At 30.6% G+C, this 20,771-nt stretch overlaps 2 protein-coding genes across 2 annotated transcripts in view; both read left to right on the top strand.

The window, feature by feature from the left end:
* The window catches only part of LOC111624102 (spectrin alpha chain-like), a 20,433-nt gene extending 13,741 nt beyond the window's left edge, over window positions 1–6,692 (top strand). Inside the window, exons 23-33 of the mRNA XM_023366879.1 lie at window positions 1,158–1,297; window positions 2,433–2,505; window positions 3,631–3,747; window positions 3,824–4,003; window positions 4,655–4,767; window positions 4,857–4,874; window positions 4,960–5,014; window positions 5,400–5,596; window positions 6,022–6,075; window positions 6,147–6,438; window positions 6,520–6,692. Coding sequence (XP_023222647.1) covers window positions 1,158–1,297; window positions 2,433–2,505; window positions 3,631–3,747; window positions 3,824–4,003; window positions 4,655–4,767; window positions 4,857–4,874; window positions 4,960–5,014; window positions 5,400–5,596; window positions 6,022–6,075; window positions 6,147–6,438; window positions 6,520–6,648 — 1,368 coding nt within the window. The 3' untranslated portion in view covers window positions 6,649–6,692. The remainder of the gene's footprint in view (window positions 1–1,157; window positions 1,298–2,432; window positions 2,506–3,630; window positions 3,748–3,823; window positions 4,004–4,654; window positions 4,768–4,856; window positions 4,875–4,959; window positions 5,015–5,399; window positions 5,597–6,021; window positions 6,076–6,146; window positions 6,439–6,519) is intronic.
* Window positions 6,693–6,746: 54 nt separating this feature from the next.
* On the top strand, window positions 6,747–20,740 carry LOC111624087 (spectrin alpha chain-like). Its single transcript, XM_023366866.1, has 15 exons — window positions 6,747–6,908; window positions 7,042–7,222; window positions 7,340–7,443; window positions 8,848–9,010; window positions 10,187–10,456; window positions 10,532–10,845; window positions 10,910–11,138; window positions 11,230–11,376; window positions 13,148–13,406; window positions 13,458–13,492; window positions 13,549–13,676; window positions 13,748–14,039; window positions 14,121–14,245; window positions 20,496–20,564; window positions 20,661–20,740. The coding sequence occupies exons 1-14, from the start codon at window positions 6,811–6,813 to the stop codon at window positions 20,560–20,562; spliced, it is 2,412 nt and encodes an 803-aa protein (XP_023222634.1). The 5' UTR covers window positions 6,747–6,810; the 3' UTR covers window positions 20,563–20,564; window positions 20,661–20,740.
* Window positions 20,741–20,771: the final 31 nt, after the last annotated feature.

Genomic DNA, 20,771 nt, shown 5'->3' with positions numbered 1-20,771 from the left:
CCATAAAAATTTTTAATTATATTTATAATAAAATATATTTTAAAATTATAGTAATTTTAGTAAAACCTCACTAAGCTTAACTGTGTTAACTCAAAGTTGCATTAACTTGAAGCTGTCTACAGGTCCTGGGCATATATAATATTGTTTTGTTAAGTTGAAACTACTTTCAATTTGAACCTGTTTTTCTGTACTCTCCACCCTTTGATGGGTCCCTGATCTTTAAGTTTCTTTCTTATATTCTGTGTGAATGCTGATAATTAACATAAAACACTACAGCTTCATGCTGACCACACCACCATGCCATTACAACCTGGCATCAACATCCTTTTACTGATACAGTATGTTATTGGTAGTCTGATTGGGACACCGTGACAATGCATTCAAAAGCACTCCAAACTGTAAACAGTTTTGAAATCAATAAGGAAATGTTGTATAATATAAAATTGAATTATTATTGAAACATATAAACTTTGTACAGTGAGTCCTCACTCACTCAAGTTCTTCAAAACTGAGACATTAAACAGAAATGACTTATAACAAAATGAATTTTACCATAAACTAAATGGTATAAACAAGATATAATTTGGTTAATGTTATTCTTATTGGATCTTATTTATAATTTGCCTCGTAGAATAAGTTTCACTGTTTATAAATAAAATTCAACAACAATAATTGTAAATGATTACATATGTACATGTATCTTTTCCTCAACAATGTGACATTAGATGAGGACTTGCTGTATATATTTAAAATAATAATTAAACATGATCTTGATCTAACTATTTTATTAATGATTAAACAATTTAAAATTATTAAATGTTTTCTCTTAGCAATAGACATGTTATATCTATTGCTTTTAAATTTTAATAAATTCTGCTAGTTATCACCTTTTTACCATGAAGGTCTGTTATTAATCTTGACTTTACACTTTCTTATTTTAAACTGATAATAAACTGAAAGGTTGAGTGCAATTAGTGATACCGTAGCTTTTAGACTTGCAGGAAGTTTATTTTTCTGTCATAGATTTCTGAATTTGTTAATTATTAAGCTAGAAGTACAATAGTTATGTTTTTTAATTTAAAAAATTGCTTTTATGATTTTTTAATGATATCAATATATTAATGAATAAATTCAAACAAAATTTAACTGATTTATTACAGGATAGTTTCGATGCTGGATTAATGGCATTCGAGCAAGAAGGAATACAGGCAATTGTACAGTTGAAAGAGCAATTAGTAGCTGCAAATCATAAACAAACACCAGCAATTATAAAGAAACTCGATGATGTTATGGAAAGGTAATAAAATTTCACAAATATAATTAATTTTATTAACGTAATGTAATTATTTTCAGATTCACTGTGATATTAGAACGTAACACATCTACAGTAATGTAAAAGTATAATATAACTCTCACGTGTCATTTAATAATTAAAAAATAATACTGACTATGCCTAAAATGTCAAGATTTGTAAAAGTATATATTTTTAGAGTTAAAATTATCATAAAATATAAGTCAGAATTTATTACAATTAAATTTTGCATTATTTGAGTGCAATTTTTAATCAAAATAAAATAAATAACTCTTCAAACCTTTAACCGGAGTGCTTCTATTTTTAGAATTGCAGAATTGCGATAGTTTTCCTCACCCCTCCTGGGCACTTATTGAGGCTATAACGAATGGGCCTTTAATATTCAAATAAACATTCGATATCTGATGTTTATTTGAATATTAAAGGACCATTTGTTAAAGCCTGAAGAAGTGCCCAGGAGGGGCGAGGAAAACGATCGCAATTCTGCAATTCTAAAAATAGAAGCACTCCGATTAAAGGTTTGAAGAGTTATTTATTTTATTTTATTTAAACACTGGTGTGTAGAGAGATTGTACAATTTTTAATCATATTTTAAATTAAAAAGTCACTTCTAGTCTAGACTGGAAGTTTCTGTATAGTTAATTAGGGTCACCAGCCCCTAATATTTCCGTATATGGTCTCAATTTTCAGCAGTCTAACTCTGTTCTCAAGATTAAGGAAAGAGAGACAGAAAGGTGAATGACAGCAGGGAATCTATAAGTATATGATTTGAAAATTGCAACCTCATAATACTTGCTAGCTTCATCGATGCTATCATAAAATTAAATAAGCTAGATAAATAAATTTATACAAAGCATAGACATAATAGTAAAGAATATAACATGAATAGGATGATCTATTGTATTCTAATTTAGCTTGAGTAGAATTTTCTTGATCTATATTATATATTTGGTTTAAATATTTGATAGGAAACATTTATTTAAAGATTTGATCTGAATTTTAATCAGAACAAATCTGTAAATTTAAACATTCCTGAAATTTCATATTTAATGATTTTTATAAGAATGTGCTCTCAAATTAATATATATTTAATGATGTACTTATTTTTATGAATGCCTAGATGGAAAAAATTATTAGCTGCATCCGAAGTACGGAAACAAAAATTACTTCATATGTTGAGTCAGTTTAAACATGTAAGTATTTGAATTAAACCCTTCATTGTCACCAGCATTTTTTGTACAGTATTTACAATATTTTGACTAAATTAATAATAACATACTTATTATTTTTTTAAAGGTTTTCTTTATTTAAAAATATAAAAAAATGTAACGTTATAAAGCCACATAATTGATTATATTGTCTGTTGATCTTGTACATTAGATAACTAAAAGAAAGCTAAAGCTCCACATAAGCAGAATTAATGTAAAAAGTAAAAATTGTGACATTATTATATATCAAGAAGCTGTCTCAAGGGTAAAATGCTGTTACTTTAGAGTTGAATCCATTGATTTTGATATAAGGAATCTTATATTCAGTCAATTGAAATTGTCCCATCATTTTATGTGCACACAAGAATAACAGGAGAAAAATTAATTGAGGAAAATACATTGAAAGATGAAAATTTAAGTATTGAAGTAGAAAAGTATACCATTTTATACAAACCTAAGGAAAAGGACTACAAAGTTTTTGATACATGATTGGCTAATTGTAAGAGTTAATGGGTTTGTATGAATACTTGAATACAATGTAAAGGAAAGAGAAGCTTTACCTTGAATGTAACATAAAGGCCAATGTACACAGGTTGCAAAATTAAGACACCAGTAAGCATCAATGACTATTTACATCAATCATTTTTTATGGCCTTGACAATCAACTAAAGACATTGGTTAATCCTACCATAGATGCTCATTGCCATCATAAGTTTGCTGCTCGTGTGCATTGGTCTTAAGAAATGCCTGTTGAAAGCAGCATAACAGAGAAAATGGAAATTAAAGGCAAATACAATTTGTCAGAAAATGTGAAGAAGTAGTGACACTTTCATCTTTCTAAATTGTTTATAAAGATCTTTTTAAAATTAAACTTGCTGTACAGATATATTATCAAAGACGATTAACTAGTCTTGATGAAATTGCAAACACTTACTCTATGAAGTTGAACTTCTATGCATTTGTAGCTAGAACTGTTTAAAGATGATCAATACAAATAAGTGAGGAAGATTTTGTATTGATCATCTATGAAGTTGAAATAACAAATAGAACTTAATATAAATAAATCATTAAAATTATGTTAATTACAAAGAAATTTTTTACATTTTGTAGATTGAAGAACTCTTCTTAGCTTTTGCCAAAAAAGCATCTACATTTAATAGTTGGTTTGAGAATGCAGAAGAAGATCTAACTGATCCTGTAAGATGTAATTCAGTAGAAGAAATAAAGGTTTGATACTTTTCAACAAGTTGATTTATTAAAGCAAAACATCAATATGAAATATAAGAAAAAATTTTGCTTTCAGGCACTTCGTAAAGCACACGCTCTTTTCCAATCATCGTTAACTACCGCTCAAGGAGATATTCAAGCCTTGGCTGCTTTAGATAAACAAATAAAAAGCTTTAGTGTTGGAGCTAATCCATATACATGGTTTACAATGGAGGCATTAGAAGAAACATGGCATAATTTACAAAAGATAATTCAGGTAAGTGTGATTTGTGTAGTAACTATCTATTGAATTTGAAGTGTGTAAATAATATTGTATATTGAGTAGGCTCAGTATTGATAGCTAAATTTTAATAAATTAACTAATCAGTATATTAGAAAACAAACATTTTTAGAAACAGTTACATTATTATTGTATAATCATTGCATTCATTAACAACTAGAAACTGCTACATTAGATATTTAACTGACAAAAACTTTTGTAAGCAGCGAAATAAAAAAGACACTTTAAACACTGGTGTTTCCGGTCACTTTCAATGACTTTCTACAAATTATGTAGAATAAATCAAAACATTCAAGAACACATAAATAATTAAAACAAGGAATGCTGAACATTTCGAGTGATTTCGTTCAATGAAATCATTTGAAATAGTCAAATTGATTTAAAAAATGATTGCTTGATTTATTCTATGTAACCTGAAGAAGGCCATTGAAAATGACCAAACACATTAGTGATTAATGTGATTTTTGCTACTTACAAAGGTTTTGGTGAATTGAATATTGCATTCTTTATTTAAATTAATTTTATTAAAAGGAAGAAATAAAAATGTAGATGCTACACGATTAATAAATAAGAAAATAAAAAAATTATCAAATAATAATAATAATAGAAATTTTAATGTTATGAAAGGAGAGAGATGCTGAATTGTTAAAAGAATCACAAAGACAGGAAGAAAATGACAGATTAAGAAGAGAATTTGCTAAACATGCTAATATTTTTCATCAATGGCTTTCTGCTACAAGGTATGAGATTAATTGATATATGCATTTTATTTCTAATATAATCTATAAAATGTTATATTAAAGCCAAAGTTTTATTTTCATGTCAAAAGAATGTGGCTTTTAGATGGGTAAGTAAATATTTAACGTTTAAACATTGAATAAATACAATTAAAATTGAAGTTTATTTACTTATTTATTTAAAAAATGACTTAGTTCGGCTATGCTGGAAGGATCCGGATCTCTAGAAGTGCAATTGGAGGCTACTAAAGTAAGTTATTTAATTAGCTTCTCAATTGCTACAGTTACAATATTTATTATTTATTATACTACATTTCATGTAATTAGATAATTTATTTATTACGTTTATTATCAGTTTGTAAAGTTTATATATTTGATCTTATCTATATGAAATGATTATATTCAAACACACAGTATTATATAATTATAACTTTTATGACAAAGAAAGTGATCAATTTTTCATGTTAACACAATATAATATTAATATTTTATATATTACTACTCAATCACTGAACGAAAAATTTAATTAACGTGCCATGCAAAATACAAAATGTCTAAATCAGATAAACTTTAAAGATTTCCTTTGTTATATATAACTAAATAAAATTTATAAAGTATATTTAACTTTTAATTAGAGGAAGTTAATTGAAGTGAAAGCAAAGAAAGCTGACCTGAAAAAGATTGAAGAATTGGGAGCCATTCTAGAAGAACATTTGATTTTAGATAATCGTTACACCGAACATAGCACGGTTGGATTAGCCCAGCAATGGGACCAACTTGATCAGTTGGGGATGAGGATGCAACATAATTTAGAACAACAAATACAAGCTCGGTAAGTTCTTATTATATATTTTATATAAGAGAGCTTACGACGGATTATTTTACTAGTTTTATCTTTGAAATTTGTTGAAATCATATTAAAATAAAAGAACATTTCATTATTTACATTTCAAAGTTTATTGCTAAGATGCAAAAGTGACCACTATGTACAGAGTGTCACATAAGTCTGGAACCACAGGAGTTACATGGATCTTTGTTTATTATTTTACAAGGAAAGCATCATCATATTGAGTAAGGAGAAATAAATTCAAGTTATTTTGATGGTGGCTGCATCCAGACTGCTCTATGTTATTGGATGGAAATTGTGTATTATTTTATAAAATAGTATCTTGCATATCACTAGCACCGTTATGTCAAAGATATATATTTTTTTATATTATTATTTACAGAAATTTCACCTTTCTTTAATCATTTCAGTAATCAAAGTGGTGTTTCTGAAGATGCACTGAGGGAATTCAGTATGATGTTCAAGTGAGTTATCATTTTGGCACATTTCTAAGTGGTGGTATTATTTTGGTAAAGTAGAAATTGGTTTTTTGCAGACATTTCGATAGGAACAGAACCGGCCGACTCAACCATTTCGAATTTAAGAGCTGCCTTCGAGCTCTGGGATACGATTTACCAATGGTAGAGGAAGGGCAATACGAACCCGAATTCGAATCGATTCTAAACGTAGTCGACCCACATAGAGATGGGTACGTCTCTCTACAAGAATACATGGCATTTATGATATCGAGAGAAACAGAAAACGTACGTTCCAGCGAAGACGTGCAACAAGCTTTTAAATCCATAACTACGGATCGCCCATATATCACTGCCGAAGAATTATATGCCGTAAGTAAAACCCTAAACGACAATAGTATTTTTGAATTTTACAGGATATAAATTTATAAAGAAATTTAATTATAATTCTAGAATCTCAGGAAGGAAGCTGCAGATTATTGTTTGGCACACATGAAAGCTTACATAGATCCCAAGACGGGTTATCCAATTTCTGGTGCTTACGATTATACAGAATTTATACAATTATTATTTCAAAAGTAAACGTTATTTTTTTTTCTATATTTTAAAAATAATTTAATATTTATTACATCACNTTCTTATACATACGATTTATAATAATAAATATAAAGATAAGTAAAAAATCTTTTACAGGAAAATCGTGCAGATGTTGATGCAAGATCTGGAACATTCCAAGCATTTGAAATGTTCGGACAGCATTTATTACAGAGTGGTCATTATGCAAGTATAGAAGTACAGGAAAAGCTTGAAAAAATGAATGAGAGTAGACAAGAATTAGAGAAGTAAAATAATAATAATTTTGTTAACTAAATGTAAAATTTTAAAAATATTTATCACTATTATTATTCACTTTTTGGCTAGTTACTATTTATTTATTACTGTTTACATTCTTATTATTTTCAAAAATTGTTTTAGGGCTTGGATTGCTCGTAGAGTCAAACTCGATCAGTGTTTAGAATTGCAGTTTTTCTACCGCGATTGCGAACAAGCCGAAAACTGGATGGGTAATAGGGAAGCATTTTTGAGTTCGGATGAAACGGATGTTGAAACACTAATTAAAAAACATGAAGATTTTGACAAAGCTATTAATGCGCAAGTAATGAATAATTATAATTCCTTTCTTATATTTATATAAAACTGTAAAATCAGTTTTAATTTCAATATTATTTATCATCTAATAAAAATTTTTAATTTTTAAAACATTCTATTACAGGAGGAAAAGATTGCTACATTAGTATCAATGGCTGATCAATTAATATGCTCTGATCACTATTCCACAGATGATATCAATGATAAAAAACAACAAGTTTTAGACAGGTAAATATTAAAATTATACATTCCTTTCTACAATTAAAAGTTTTAATTACAATCTTAAATTTAATTAAATATTAGAAGAACTGATACTGAATATAGTTTGGAATTTCCGCATTATTTGAAAACTGCATGAACTCTTTGAACAGACTGTAATGTCTTTATGTAATGCACTTAAGAAACTGGATTGTTGATAGTGCAAGTGGTTTCTCTGATTGTGTAAACAATAAAAAAATTATTTTTATTTGCATTTTTCACATCAATACAATACAAATCTATTGTGTCCAGTACAATATAATAAGTATAGTCTCACCCTTTGTCCTAAACTCCAGTTTCACAAAACTCTTATATCTCAACATAGACATACAATTATATGACTGATAGAAAAAAGTGAATATGGGCCAGCTCAGATAGAGTTCAATGTTATAAAAATTTATTAGGGACTCATTGGTGATCATTTCCTTATAATTGTATATGTTTGGTTTCTTAAAGTGTACTCTATAGATGTTTAGAACATTCAGTCAGTCTTAATAGTAGGAGACAAAGATGAAACACTTCTCATTTCTAGTTGATATTGCTGTTCTCTTTTCCTTTAGTCTTTCATCTGGTCTCTTCGTGGAGCCATTTTTCCTTTTAGTCTGTTTTCTCTTCTCCTTGTTTTTTGTCTGATAGGTCTTAGCCTGCAAGATGTGCATTACAACCAACAGGAGAACAAAAAATGACACTTTAAATGGACCTACACTCTTATATAAGTAACAAGAGCAACTCCTAAGATGTTATCAATCCATCTCCACCCTTGTATAATCTAGCCTGCAGCGTGGAAAAAAGAAAACTTCTAGTATACAAAACAAAGAACAAAGTTGAAAAAGTTTATAATGGTAAGAAAATGATTAGGAAGCACCAGTGGTAGAATGATGCTACATCATATACTATTGGAATATCAAATCTGTATTTGTACGCAGGATCTTCATATATTTCCTGACTAATCATTTCCACAATATTATTACTTGTATTTTTATCGACAGGGAATCTTCTACTGTTGGGTAAACAAATGTAAATATTACTTATGAACAGTAGCATGAGGAATTTGATGACGTTATAAATAACAGTTAGTGATGCCATGAGCTGGATGCGCTTCTGCATCTAATATTACTCACAAATATTCTGTTAAATATTGAATTTTGAGTTTGATAAAACACAGTACGTGCTCCTCACTTAATGCTATCAACTTGAATTATCTTATTTGTTTTAATAGCAGACTAATTCAGAAAAAGGATTAATATTTCTAAATAACTTAGAACTAAACATTTTATTCAGAAGCCCTAATAAATATGTAACGATAAAAGATTTTAATAAATTGATGTTTGATAGTTAAAATTACTAATTTTTTTTTTTCATATATTTTGTCAGATGGAAACATTTAAAGCAAGGTTTAATTGAGAAACGTTCAAAACTCGGAGAATCTCAAACTCTGCAGCATTTCAGCAGAGATGCCGATGAAATTGAAAACTGGATTGCAGATAAATTACAAATGGCAATTGATGAATCTTATAAAGATCCAGCAAATATTCAGGTATGATAGTTTATTTAAAACTTTTGATTAGATATGTTTCTTCTAATACACTCTGTTGCAAAATAATTGACACACCTTAAAGCCAGTGTGCAAAAGTAATAAAATTTTGCACATGAAATGGAGTAGTAGAAAAAATAAACGATTCATTTCGGTATTAAATCACATGGATACATCATTAAAGAATGGTTTCATCACAAATTTTACAAATCAGGAAATGGCAATTAATGACTAAATGACCAATTTCAGAGATGGCTTTACAACTTAATAATATGCAACATTTATGATGAAACTATTCTTGATTGATGTATCCTTGTGCTACAATATCCAGGGATGTAGCCATATGCAATGAAATTTCCCAGAGTAATGATCTTTTACCCTCTTATTCTACTTCAAATTATATATCTGTAAAATATAAAGAAATTAAAATTAAAATTTGACATATGGATAGCCATGTATCAGTTGTTGGAAGAGCTGTTGAGTAAACAAAACAACACATTGTCAGTTTGTGCAGGGTTGTCATTTTATGTAAACAATCTGATCAGAGTACTATGGTGAGATCCTCTTAATGAGGCCCCACATCAAATGTAAACCTGCTGGAAAAGGGATGAGTCAAGTGATAGAAAGTATAGGAGAGTTTTCTCTAGCCTCAAAACAGACCAAAGATGCATTTTAGTATGATTGCCAGAATGAAGACAAGGGTGACATTAAATAAGAATTCTTGATGTCCACACTTTTTTATTCTATGTTCCATGTGTTAGGATTGGATTTTTTGTACCTTTATACAAGAGAGATTTTATAAGCATAACAATAAATTTGAATATTTGTATGATATTGCAAAGATTAAATACAAATTTTACAAAGATAATGAGTCTCGCAGAATAGTTTGCTTATTTTTTATTTTATTTTACTTGTTATTTTTCAATTAAAATATGTTAGATTTTTATCATTGAAAATCTTTTTTGAGACCAAAAGAGGTAATTACTTGCACTTTCTAGAGAAGGGGGTCTGGCCTGGGCCTGGCCAAATCCAGATAAAAGGCTCACAGGGCAGAAAAAATTAAAAAATGAAAAAAATAACAAAAAAGATATTAAAATTAAATAGTAATTATTTATTTTAACAGTTCTGTAACTTTAATTTTAACAAATTACATCAGTTGTTAATTGTTGCTTTTTACAGAGTAAACATCAGAAACAACAAGCTTTCGAAGCTGAATTAGCTGCCAATGCCGAAAGAATACAATCCGTATTAGCAGCGGGACAAAATCTAATTGATAAAAAGCAATGTGCCGATTCTGAAGATGCCGTACAAGCAAGATTAAAAAGTATAACGGAACAATGGGTGTATCTTACCACAAAAACAACCGAGAAGAGTATAAAATTAAAAGAAGCAAACAAACAAAGATCTTTTAATGCTGCTGTAAAAGATATTGACTTTTGGCTGGGAGAGGTAAATAATATAATTTGATGATAATAGATAAATTAATTTAATTCCAAATTTTATTCAAATGACATTACTTTTTAGGTTGAATCTCTATTGAAATCTGAAGAAGCCGGAAAGGATTTGACTTCAGTTCAGAATTTAATTAAAAAACATCAGATGGTCGAAGCCGACATAACTACTCATGAGGATCACATTCGCGATATGAATAATTTAGCACAAAGTTTGGTCGATTCTGGTCAGTTTGATGCTCCGTCCATTCAAGAAAAATGCAATAATATAAACGAACGCTTTGAAAGAATTAAAACTCTAGCTGCCTACAGAAGAGCGCATTTGAATGATGCAAATACTCTACATCAATTTTTCCGTGATATCGCGGACGAAGAAACCTGGATTAAGTAAGCGAGGTTATTATTTATATATTTAATACCATTTTATATTAAATGATTAATTTTAATATAGAGAGAAGAAATTATTAGTGAGTTCTGATGATTACGGTCGAGAATTGATGGGAGTACAAAATTTACTCAAGAAACATTTACGTATTGAAACAGAATTGGGATCCCACGAACCAATTATTCAGGCCGTTCAAGAAACAGGACAACAACTGATGGCCGAATCAAAATTGGGAATACCTGAAATAGAACAAAGATTAGAAGCTCTCATGAATTCTTGGAGAGAATTGAAAAAGGTGAAGTTTTGATTTTAAGTTTGAAGTTAAGATTTAATAGAATTTTCTTTATGAAAATAATATATTATATTACACAAAAATTTAATTTTAGATTGCATCCGATCGTGGAAATAAATTAGAGGAATCTTTACTCTACCATCAATTTTTGGCTAAGGTAGAGGAAGAAGATGCCTGGATTTCAGAAAAACAACATTTATTATCTATAGAAGATTATGGAAGTACTATGGCAGCAGTACAGGTTTGTCCAATTTGATGCTACATTAAATGATTATGTTAACTCATCTTGTTTATACTGATATAATTATTTCTTAGATTGAGGATCTATTTGAGTATAAAATTAATAGGCTTTTTCTTCTTTTGTTTTGGAGATCCAGGGCTTTGGCAATTAAAAACTTATCAATTAGAAAATTAATTTATTGATAAAAAATTGAAAGTAATAGAAGTTAAATAATAACATCTGGTAGTAAGAAATATACAATAGAACCCCAATTATCTGAGCTAATGTGGACTGTTGCTAGCTTGGTGTAATGTATTGGCAATACCATTGCCTCATGGTTTGTACACATTGGCAAGACTATTGCCTCAGAGTTTATGGTTATATAAAACAGTTAACAAAGAGACCCGTCTTGCTTTGTCTGGCCAGTGTTCTATGTATGTATGAATGAAGTGCAATAAAGACGATTGTAAGGAGCCATGAACTTACAGACAGAGATGACAATTGTTGGTGACACACTGACAGTTACTGAAGAGAGAGGAGGTGTGCAGTTGGGATCTGGATACGAGTCATTTATCCCGCCTCAATAGTCATCACTTCTTTACCATTTACTCAGTACAGTTAAGGTTAAAAGACAAATTTAATTAAATTATTTGTCATCTAAAATATCAAATAATCTAAGAAATAAATAAAATCTTTTAAAATTATTAAATAATGATGCTCTAAAAGTTTAAATTTAAAATAGTTTTAATAAATGAATAATTTAAGATCATATTTATATTGTGGAATTATTAAAAATTATCTACCATGCAGGGTTTGTTAAAGAAGCATATAGCATTTGAAAGCGATTTTGCCGTTCATAAAGAAAGGTGTGCANCCATAAAAATTTTTAATTATATTTATAATAAAATATATTTTAAAATTATAGTAATTTTAGTAAAACCTCACTAAGCTTAACTGTGTTAACTCAAAGTTGCATTAACTTGAAGCTGTCTACAGGTCCTGGGCATATATAATATTGTTTTGTTAAGTTGAAACTACTTTCAATTTGAACCTGTTTTTCTGTACTCTCCACCCTTTGATGGGTCCCTGATCTTTAAGTTTCTTTCTTATATTCTGTGTGAATGCTGATAATTAACATAAAACACTACAGCTTCATGCTGACCACACCACCATGCCATTACAACCTGGCATCAACATCCTTTTACTGATACAGTATGTTATTGGTAGTCTGATTGGGACACCGTGACAATGCATTCAAAAGCACTCCAAACTGTAAACAGTTTTGAAATCAATAAGGAAATGTTGTATAATATAAAATTGAATTATTATTGAAACATATAAACTTTGTACAGTGAGTCCTCACTCACTCAAGTTCTTCAAAACTGAGACATTAAACAGAAATGACTTATAACAAAATGAATTTTACCATAAACTAAATGGTATAAACAAGATATAATTTGGTTAATGTTATTCTTATTGGATCTTATTTATAATTTGCCTCGTAGAATAAGTTTCACTGTTTATAAATAAAATTCAACAACAATAATTGTAAATGATTACATATGTACATGTATCTTTTCCTCAACAATGTGACATTAGATGAGGACTTGCTGTATATATTTAAAATAATAATTAAACATGATCTTGATCTAACTATTTTATTAATGATTAAACAATTTAAAATTATTAAATAATGATGCTCTAAAAGTTTAAATTTAAAATAGTTTTAATAAATGAATAATTTAAGATCATATTTATATTGTGGAATTATTAAAAATTATCTACCATGCAGGGTTTGTTAAAGAAGCATATAGCATTTGAAAGCGATTTTGCCGTTCATAAAGAAAGGTGTGCAGGTATCACTTCTGCTGGGGAACAACTAATTGCTGCAGGAAATCATCATTCAAAAGTAATTTCTCAAAGGTTGCAACAACTTCAAGACAGAATGAATAATATTGAAGAAAGCGCCATTATCCGTAAAGGGAAACTGTTGGATAATTCCGCTTATTTACAGTTTATGTGGAAAGCAGATGTTGTTGAAAGTTGGATAGGTTACTTCAATTTTATATTTTTGTTAATATNTAAGGAGAAATAAATTCAAGTTATTTTGATGGTGGCTGCATCCAGACTGCTCTATGTTATTGGATGGAAATTGTGTATTATTTTATAAAATAGTATCTTGCATATCACTAGCACCGTTATGTCAAAGATATATATTTTTTTATATTATTATTTACAGAAATTTCACCTTTCTTTAATCATTTCAGTAATCAAAGTGGTGTTTCTGAAGATGCACTGAGGGAATTCAGTATGATGTTCAAGTGAGTTATCATTTTGGCACATTTCTAAGTGGTGGTATTATTTTGGTAAAGTAGAAATTGGTTTTTTGCAGACATTTCGATAGGAACAGAACCGGCCGACTCAACCATTTCGAATTTAAGAGCTGCCTTCGAGCTCTGGGATACGATTTACCAATGGTAGAGGAAGGGCAATACGAACCCGAATTCGAATCGATTCTAAACGTAGTCGACCCACATAGAGATGGGTACGTCTCTCTACAAGAATACATGGCATTTATGATATCGAGAGAAACAGAAAACGTACGTTCCAGCGAAGACGTGCAACAAGCTTTTAAATCCATAACTACGGATCGCCCATATATCACTGCCGAAGAATTATATGCCGTAAGTAAAACCCTAAACGACAATAGTATTTTTGAATTTTACAGGATATAAATTTATAAAGAAATTTAATTATAATTCTAGAATCTCAGGAAGGAAGCTGCAGATTATTGTTTGGCACACATGAAAGCTTACATAGATCCCAAGACGGGTTATCCAATTTCTGGTGCTTACGATTATACAGAATTTATACAATTATTATTTCAAAAGTAAACGTTATTTTTTTTTCTATATTTTAAAAATAATTTAATATTTATTACATCACTTTTTAACGTTTGCAATTTAAAACTGGACTGTTTTAATTTCGTATATTAATTTTTCTATCAGACATTTTGTATTGTATCATCATATTTTTTTTTTATAATGCTTTCCCATGCAATATTGTCTAGTCAGTAAGTAGTCTTTCACAGATTTAATGTTAAAAAAACTAGTCAAAAGTGACCATTAATTGTACCATGAAACTGTGCCTTATTGTAAATGAATGATAAATATCTCACTTTTGTAAGTAGTTGAATCTTTATAGGCAAATTTAAATAATAATAAACTTGTTTAGACATTAGAAAATTGAACAGAAAAATTAAAGTACTGTATAATATTAGAATTTTGTTATTTTTGTAGAAATTATAAGACATAGTATTCGCGGTTACGCGTAGGGAAAGAGTTTTCAAATACTTTACGAATCTGATTTAGGAAACCTACAACCCAGAGTATAGGAAACTTTGGGATGTTGAAGAAAAGCGCACAATAAGAATGGCGACGAGAAATCTAAAGGAGACACACAAACGAATTGCAGAGAGATAACAACACATGCACTGATCTAAATAGCCTGATGAACGGGCGGCGACTGACCTTCCCTCGACCTTTAGGCCCCCGGTGTATGTGTCATAAGGTGCTACTGTCAACTCTGAGAAAGCGTAAGCTGACACACTCAGGTCAGAAAGTCCACATATACCTATTTCTTATGAGATCATCATAGGGTTGTTTGTCTGTATTTTGTTCGATTCTCATAAAGCTCTCATGAAAAGGATGTCTCTCCTCCCCATTCCTCCCATCACTTCTTTATGTATATATATGTTTTTTAAATTCCGAAAATAATTCTTTTGTGGCGTTACTTTTTCTACTAGTCAGCGGAATTTACTGACATTGTGGATGAGAACCCCTTCAAACCTCCCAGTAGTCAGTACAAATAAATATACGATTTTGATACGATTACATTGGTGTAATCGCATCAAAATCGTGCGATTTAACATCTGTTTAATATGGTCCATTTAAAAAAAAGCGTAAAAAATCTTTTAAGAAAAAGACGTGTTTTCGTTTGGTTAAATGAGGGCGAGCGCTACACAATTTTGTTGCCCAATGTAATCTGTTGGCCAATTTTGACGTCACAAAACACGTTACCCGACGACGAATTTGGCCAACATTGGTTTTCCGAAAGTTTGGAAAACATGAACACTTGTTACCAATAAACAATCGGTGAACGTCCAGGATAATACCAGCGCCAATTTATGAGCAGCGAGTATGGATATCGTCATTGTGTGACTGTGCTCATGGAAAATTTTATCTAGTGTTCGTCCTTTCCATAAATATTATTGGGCAACAAACACGTCCACCAACCATGGTTGGCCAATAAAATCGTAGTGTTCGTCCCTAGTTATCACTTTGCGTGATTGTGTACTTAATTAAGTTAGCGAGGAAATCAACAAAGACAATTTCATTCAAAACAATAGAAGTTTAGAACCATTGTAGGTAAGTACGATATTATTTAATAGTGTACGGTTTATGACTCACAAAGAGAATCGCTGCGAACTGTTCAGAACAAGCAAAATTATATCCATAACTAGCAGATAAGCCGGCGTTGCTTGGGCAAAAAGTAACGATAGCGAAGATTAAGATTATTACATTACAGACAATCTTATCCGTTTTCACAGAATGCAAGGATTACGTTCCCCCGTTTCCAGACTAATTAGAAAATTTTTAGATGGGTCTAAAATTATGCTCGATTTAACGCAAAAAACCCGCATCTGCGCCTGTAAATCTTGCACGTTGCTTTCTCTTAACACTTCCATTGTTGAAGTCTTAAATCCTGTCACTTTCCCGCGGAGGGGGAATTTCAAAAAATCACTTGTTGGTGTGCGTTCTCGTGACGTACAGTACAAGTACCCTTTACGGCAACCGCCGCCAAGACGCGATTCTATCAGCCAATAACAGTTCGTCTGGTAGTCACGTGAGAAAATACAATCCCGTGGTGTTTTAATGGCGGAAAGTTCGACGCAGTGAATTGAGATAACTAACATCAGAATAAAGAGGAAAGATAATAAATTTAACACGAATTCTACACAAATATCATATGTAATTTGGTAAGAATCAAGTGTTGCCTGAAGGGGGCGGGAACCCCCCACGGTGTCGACCCCCCTGTGCGATCAAATAATGTCTAATAAAGCAAGCCGTACAAAACAAAATTTGTAAACACGTGGATAGCGACAATATCGGTATCGTTCGCCATCTTGAATACTGAACGCATGCGCCGAAATGTAAGCGGATTGCCGCTGCGCCATTTCAGCCACGTGGCCACGATATTCACAATAGAAACAGAGAATTAGAACACGCAGAGAGGTGATATGGCACATGTTCACAAAATTACGCAACTTTGCAAAACGGTATTAATGCAATAAGGTCTAAAGAAAAATAGGACGCATACCAGCGAGTGGATAAAACACTGAACGTTGGTCGGGGTTTGTGACTGGACAAAGAGTGGCTACGTAGTTTTCTGGGTTTTCTTCACGTTGGTAATACGAGGAAAAATTCATAGTGTCATTTAAAGATCTTTAAAGCGGGACGAACACAACATTATCCAACTTAATTCACATAATTGGTCTAAAGGCTGTATGTGCTTTGTTGCTTTCGGCGGGATGGTGAAAATACTCTCTTCCATCAGGCAAATTTTCAGTGTACGATGCCTAATTCTTTTGTCCAGTCCATGAATCTGAGAATTTTTTTGTATTCAATAACTGCGGAAAGGTGTCATAAATTTATGTCAGTCATCCGACCAGTAGCAATGGATGGGTCAGAATGTTGGTCTGTCATAAAGAAGCATGAATAGGCGCTACCAGCCATGGAAATGAAAACCCTAAGATGGTTATCGGATCTTTTGCGATTTGACCACATAATGAATGATGACACCAGAAAATTAGGAGTTAGGACGATTATGGACAAGATGAGAAAAGCTCGATTGTGATGATATGGACACGTCACGTGCATTGATGACAGACAACTTAAGGGAAAAAGTATCCTCTGTTATAACCCAGTGGAAACTAGACCTCATAGAAGCCTCAAAAAACGGCGGCTCGACCGAATCACAGAAGATACTGAAACAATGAAAATTACACCAAATGATGCGATAGATCTGCAATGCGTGTAAACAAGTGGATCCTGCACCGATGAGGGACAAATGCTAGGAAAGAACTCCGAAAAGGCACATAGAAGATTTTTTCCGAGGGGCGTGTCGATTGTGTTGGGTTGGTTGTCTTCTATCGACACACATACCCCATCTGTGTCGATAAAAGTATCTCTGTCACCTCCTTAATCCGTCCAGTCTCCATCCTAAGAACATTTATAGCACCAGATACAGAATTGTAATGTGGGCAATGACATTTATTGTTTACGAATTTATATATTTCGGGCAGAAGTTATATACAGCATAATAATCAATTTTGTTTTGTATATTTGTTGTCTTACACCTCTTCAACTGTAAGGAAAATTTAATGATCCAAGTTCAATTCACTTATTTTATTTCATACAGAAATCGTAGCCTTTAGTAAGGTTTACTAAAATATTAAAATAAATCTCAAAAATCTCTATATTTGGCATGTTTCGTGCAATCAATAATTGGATCAACACGCAACTTAGTAGCATCTTTCTGGTGGAAATAATAAGCAGTTATTTTCGCTGGTTTCTTGAAAATTCTACTGAATACAATACTCAGTTTTTACTTTCCCGGCTGTTATACACAACAGAGGGAAAATATGGCGAATGATCAAGAAAAGACCTCGAAGATTTTTACATTTTTGGACTCGGGACACCTCGAAACGTCTAGAAATACAAAGAAACAGAAAAATCTCGCGAATTTTTTTTATATGTGGAGTTTGTGTGTGTGGGAAGCACTATTTTGTTCACCCTCTTTGAAACTTAATAATTCCTGCGCTTTTGGTCAAAAATTTCTAAAATTTTGCAAGGAGGTGAATGTACTAGAGAGGGATCGATGCTATTAAATTTTGGTTATTAAAGGACGAAGGGGTTGGGAGATAAAGGGGATCACGTGTATCTTCAATAGGGTAGGACTTAATGACGAATTTACTTGTTATTACCATTTACAATTTTGAAAAATAAAACCTACCCCTGTCCTCAAAATTGAGCTTTTTGTCATTTCATAATAATTAAAAATATGATATTTTGATTAAAAACCTTTTTATAATAAATAGTGCCAGCAAATGTTGTCGGGAATGTTCAGCAACTCGTTGACGGATTTTTGCATAAATATTTGCAAAATAAAATACAGAAAAGGACAATTTATCTAATTAAAATACATCTGTCTTAGAACCTGAAGACATCACCCCTACGTGTTGCGTTGCCATAACTTTGATCAATACTTGTCCATAAAGTAACTCGATCAATATTAATCCATTAGTTTTATGACATTAGATATATCAGGATTGTGTATAATCCTCGATTCATTAATAAAATCTTCTAAGAATTTATTGAAGATATTTAGAAATTACGTCAATACATAATTATTACCATAGATACCGATCGACTATAACCATAGATAGAACGTATATCGGAAGCAACAGCAAAGAGCCAAATACAAATAACGATTTACAAAATTTCATTGAGTAGAAAAGCTTCATTAAATTCATTATAAAATCTGCATTTCAATTTGAATTCGTTGTCGATTTTAAATCATGGATTCTTCTTCATAAACATCGATTCGAATTTCAGAAGAAACGTCATCAATTCATCCCCTTTGCTACTTGCATCCATTGCTTGTAGTTGGATCCCTATTTGGTATGAACCCAATAAAACATTGCAGTTGCTGCAGTTTTATGAGTCAATACATTATAAAACGTAATAAAAAAAAGTATTCTTTGTACCAATTATACCAAATAGGAATAGAAATCTTTTTATGGTTTACCGTGTTAAGAGTATTCGTAAATATCTTCAACGACAGAATCTTATGTGGAGGATGGACTTTAATGTTCTATTCAAATGACATATTCAAATTATTGATATGTTTCTTCTGCAGTTACGTTAGCATTCAGTATTCTGTTATTAAAAAATCGCAATTCTGTTGGTTGAGCAACAGAAATGAATTCTATGGTGAAATGAAAATATGGGAAAGATTGGATTGATTCATGGTTTCTGTTTTCATTATTTTTATCGTAGTTCTGTTGTCTATATGCATTTGTACAGATATTTTGTTGTATCCTGGTATACTTAACCAGACAAATTCGCATATCACCGCTGCCTTATGTGTAATTTACTTCAGAGTTTATTTCCTGTACAGCATCGCCCAAATACTATTTGTTGTATGTATTTTTACATCTGCATTGTATATTATATATCACAGATTAATTAATATTGGAAACGAGATGAAAGAAATCGACAAATAAACCCCTAAACTGAAACAAATATTAAATGATTTAATTGAAAAACACACGGAAATATGGGAAATGTTTCAGCAGATAAATGAACTGTGGGAATTTCTCATGCCTTGTGTTTATATTTTTTTCACTCATTTTACTTGTTTTCTGATTTATGCACTATTGTTCATGAACCATAGGATTCTTTTAATGCTAATGTTAATAATTTTATCAATTGTGTTGATAGCTGGATGCCTGATTATAGCGTATTTTCTGTCAAAAATATCTTCCAAAGTAAGTGACGAAAAGCTGTTTAAATACATTTTATTAATGTTTTAAGATTTGTTCCTATGAGATATTCTAAACAGGAATATCTCGTGGAAACATAGGAATACCCTATAAAAGAGAATTTCAAATTATTCGTTACACCCAAATTATATATGGGTATGATATTTTATATAAAATACAAGAAATTATTATTGTTATTTTTAATATACACAATATGAAATAGAGATAGATAAGGGAAATCCATTGTTTAAGTGTAATAATTTTAATTTATCTGAGGTAGAAAACTGATTTGTCTTAATTAATCCAAATATGTGTCTAAACAAAATTTTGACGTAGAAAGTTTGTTCGATTGAAATTTATTCCAAAAGTTATAAATAATTTAAATTATCTTTTACTGTACTCGAGCATAATTAAAAATATTCTATAGTAATTTCTTAAAAAATTAAATGAGATATTAAATAATTTATGTATGAAAATATTACTTGATCATTTATTATTTGAAAAAGAGTTCTTTAAAGCAAGTTACTTCTTTTAGTTGTACAGTGATTTTAATACAATCGAGAAGATTTCTTCTGCCGAACTTCAGCTTCAGTTCAAGCTAAAAGTTTGCTCTTTATTATTTTCTTAATGCAAAATATATAAAAACATTTTAAGTTTTTACAAAATTTAAATGAATTCATTAAATTTCTTTTAATTTCAGATATTGGATTTTATGAAACGCTTTGGAAAAATGCCACTCGGAATTTCTATCGGCGGATACTTTTTCGTAAAGAAGACATTTTTCATCAAGGTATGGTTAATTCTATGGCTA

The sequence above is a fragment of the Centruroides sculpturatus genome, unplaced genomic scaffold, assembly GCF_000671375.1.
Source record: "Centruroides sculpturatus isolate CEXI.00-Female unplaced genomic scaffold, Cexi_2.0 scaffold298, whole genome shotgun sequence".
In the NCBI taxonomy this organism is placed as follows: domain Eukaryota; kingdom Metazoa; phylum Arthropoda; class Arachnida; order Scorpiones; family Buthidae; genus Centruroides; species Centruroides sculpturatus.
The sequence above is the reverse complement of the archived record's forward strand: the minus strand, read 5'-3'. Positions and strand labels throughout refer to the sequence as shown.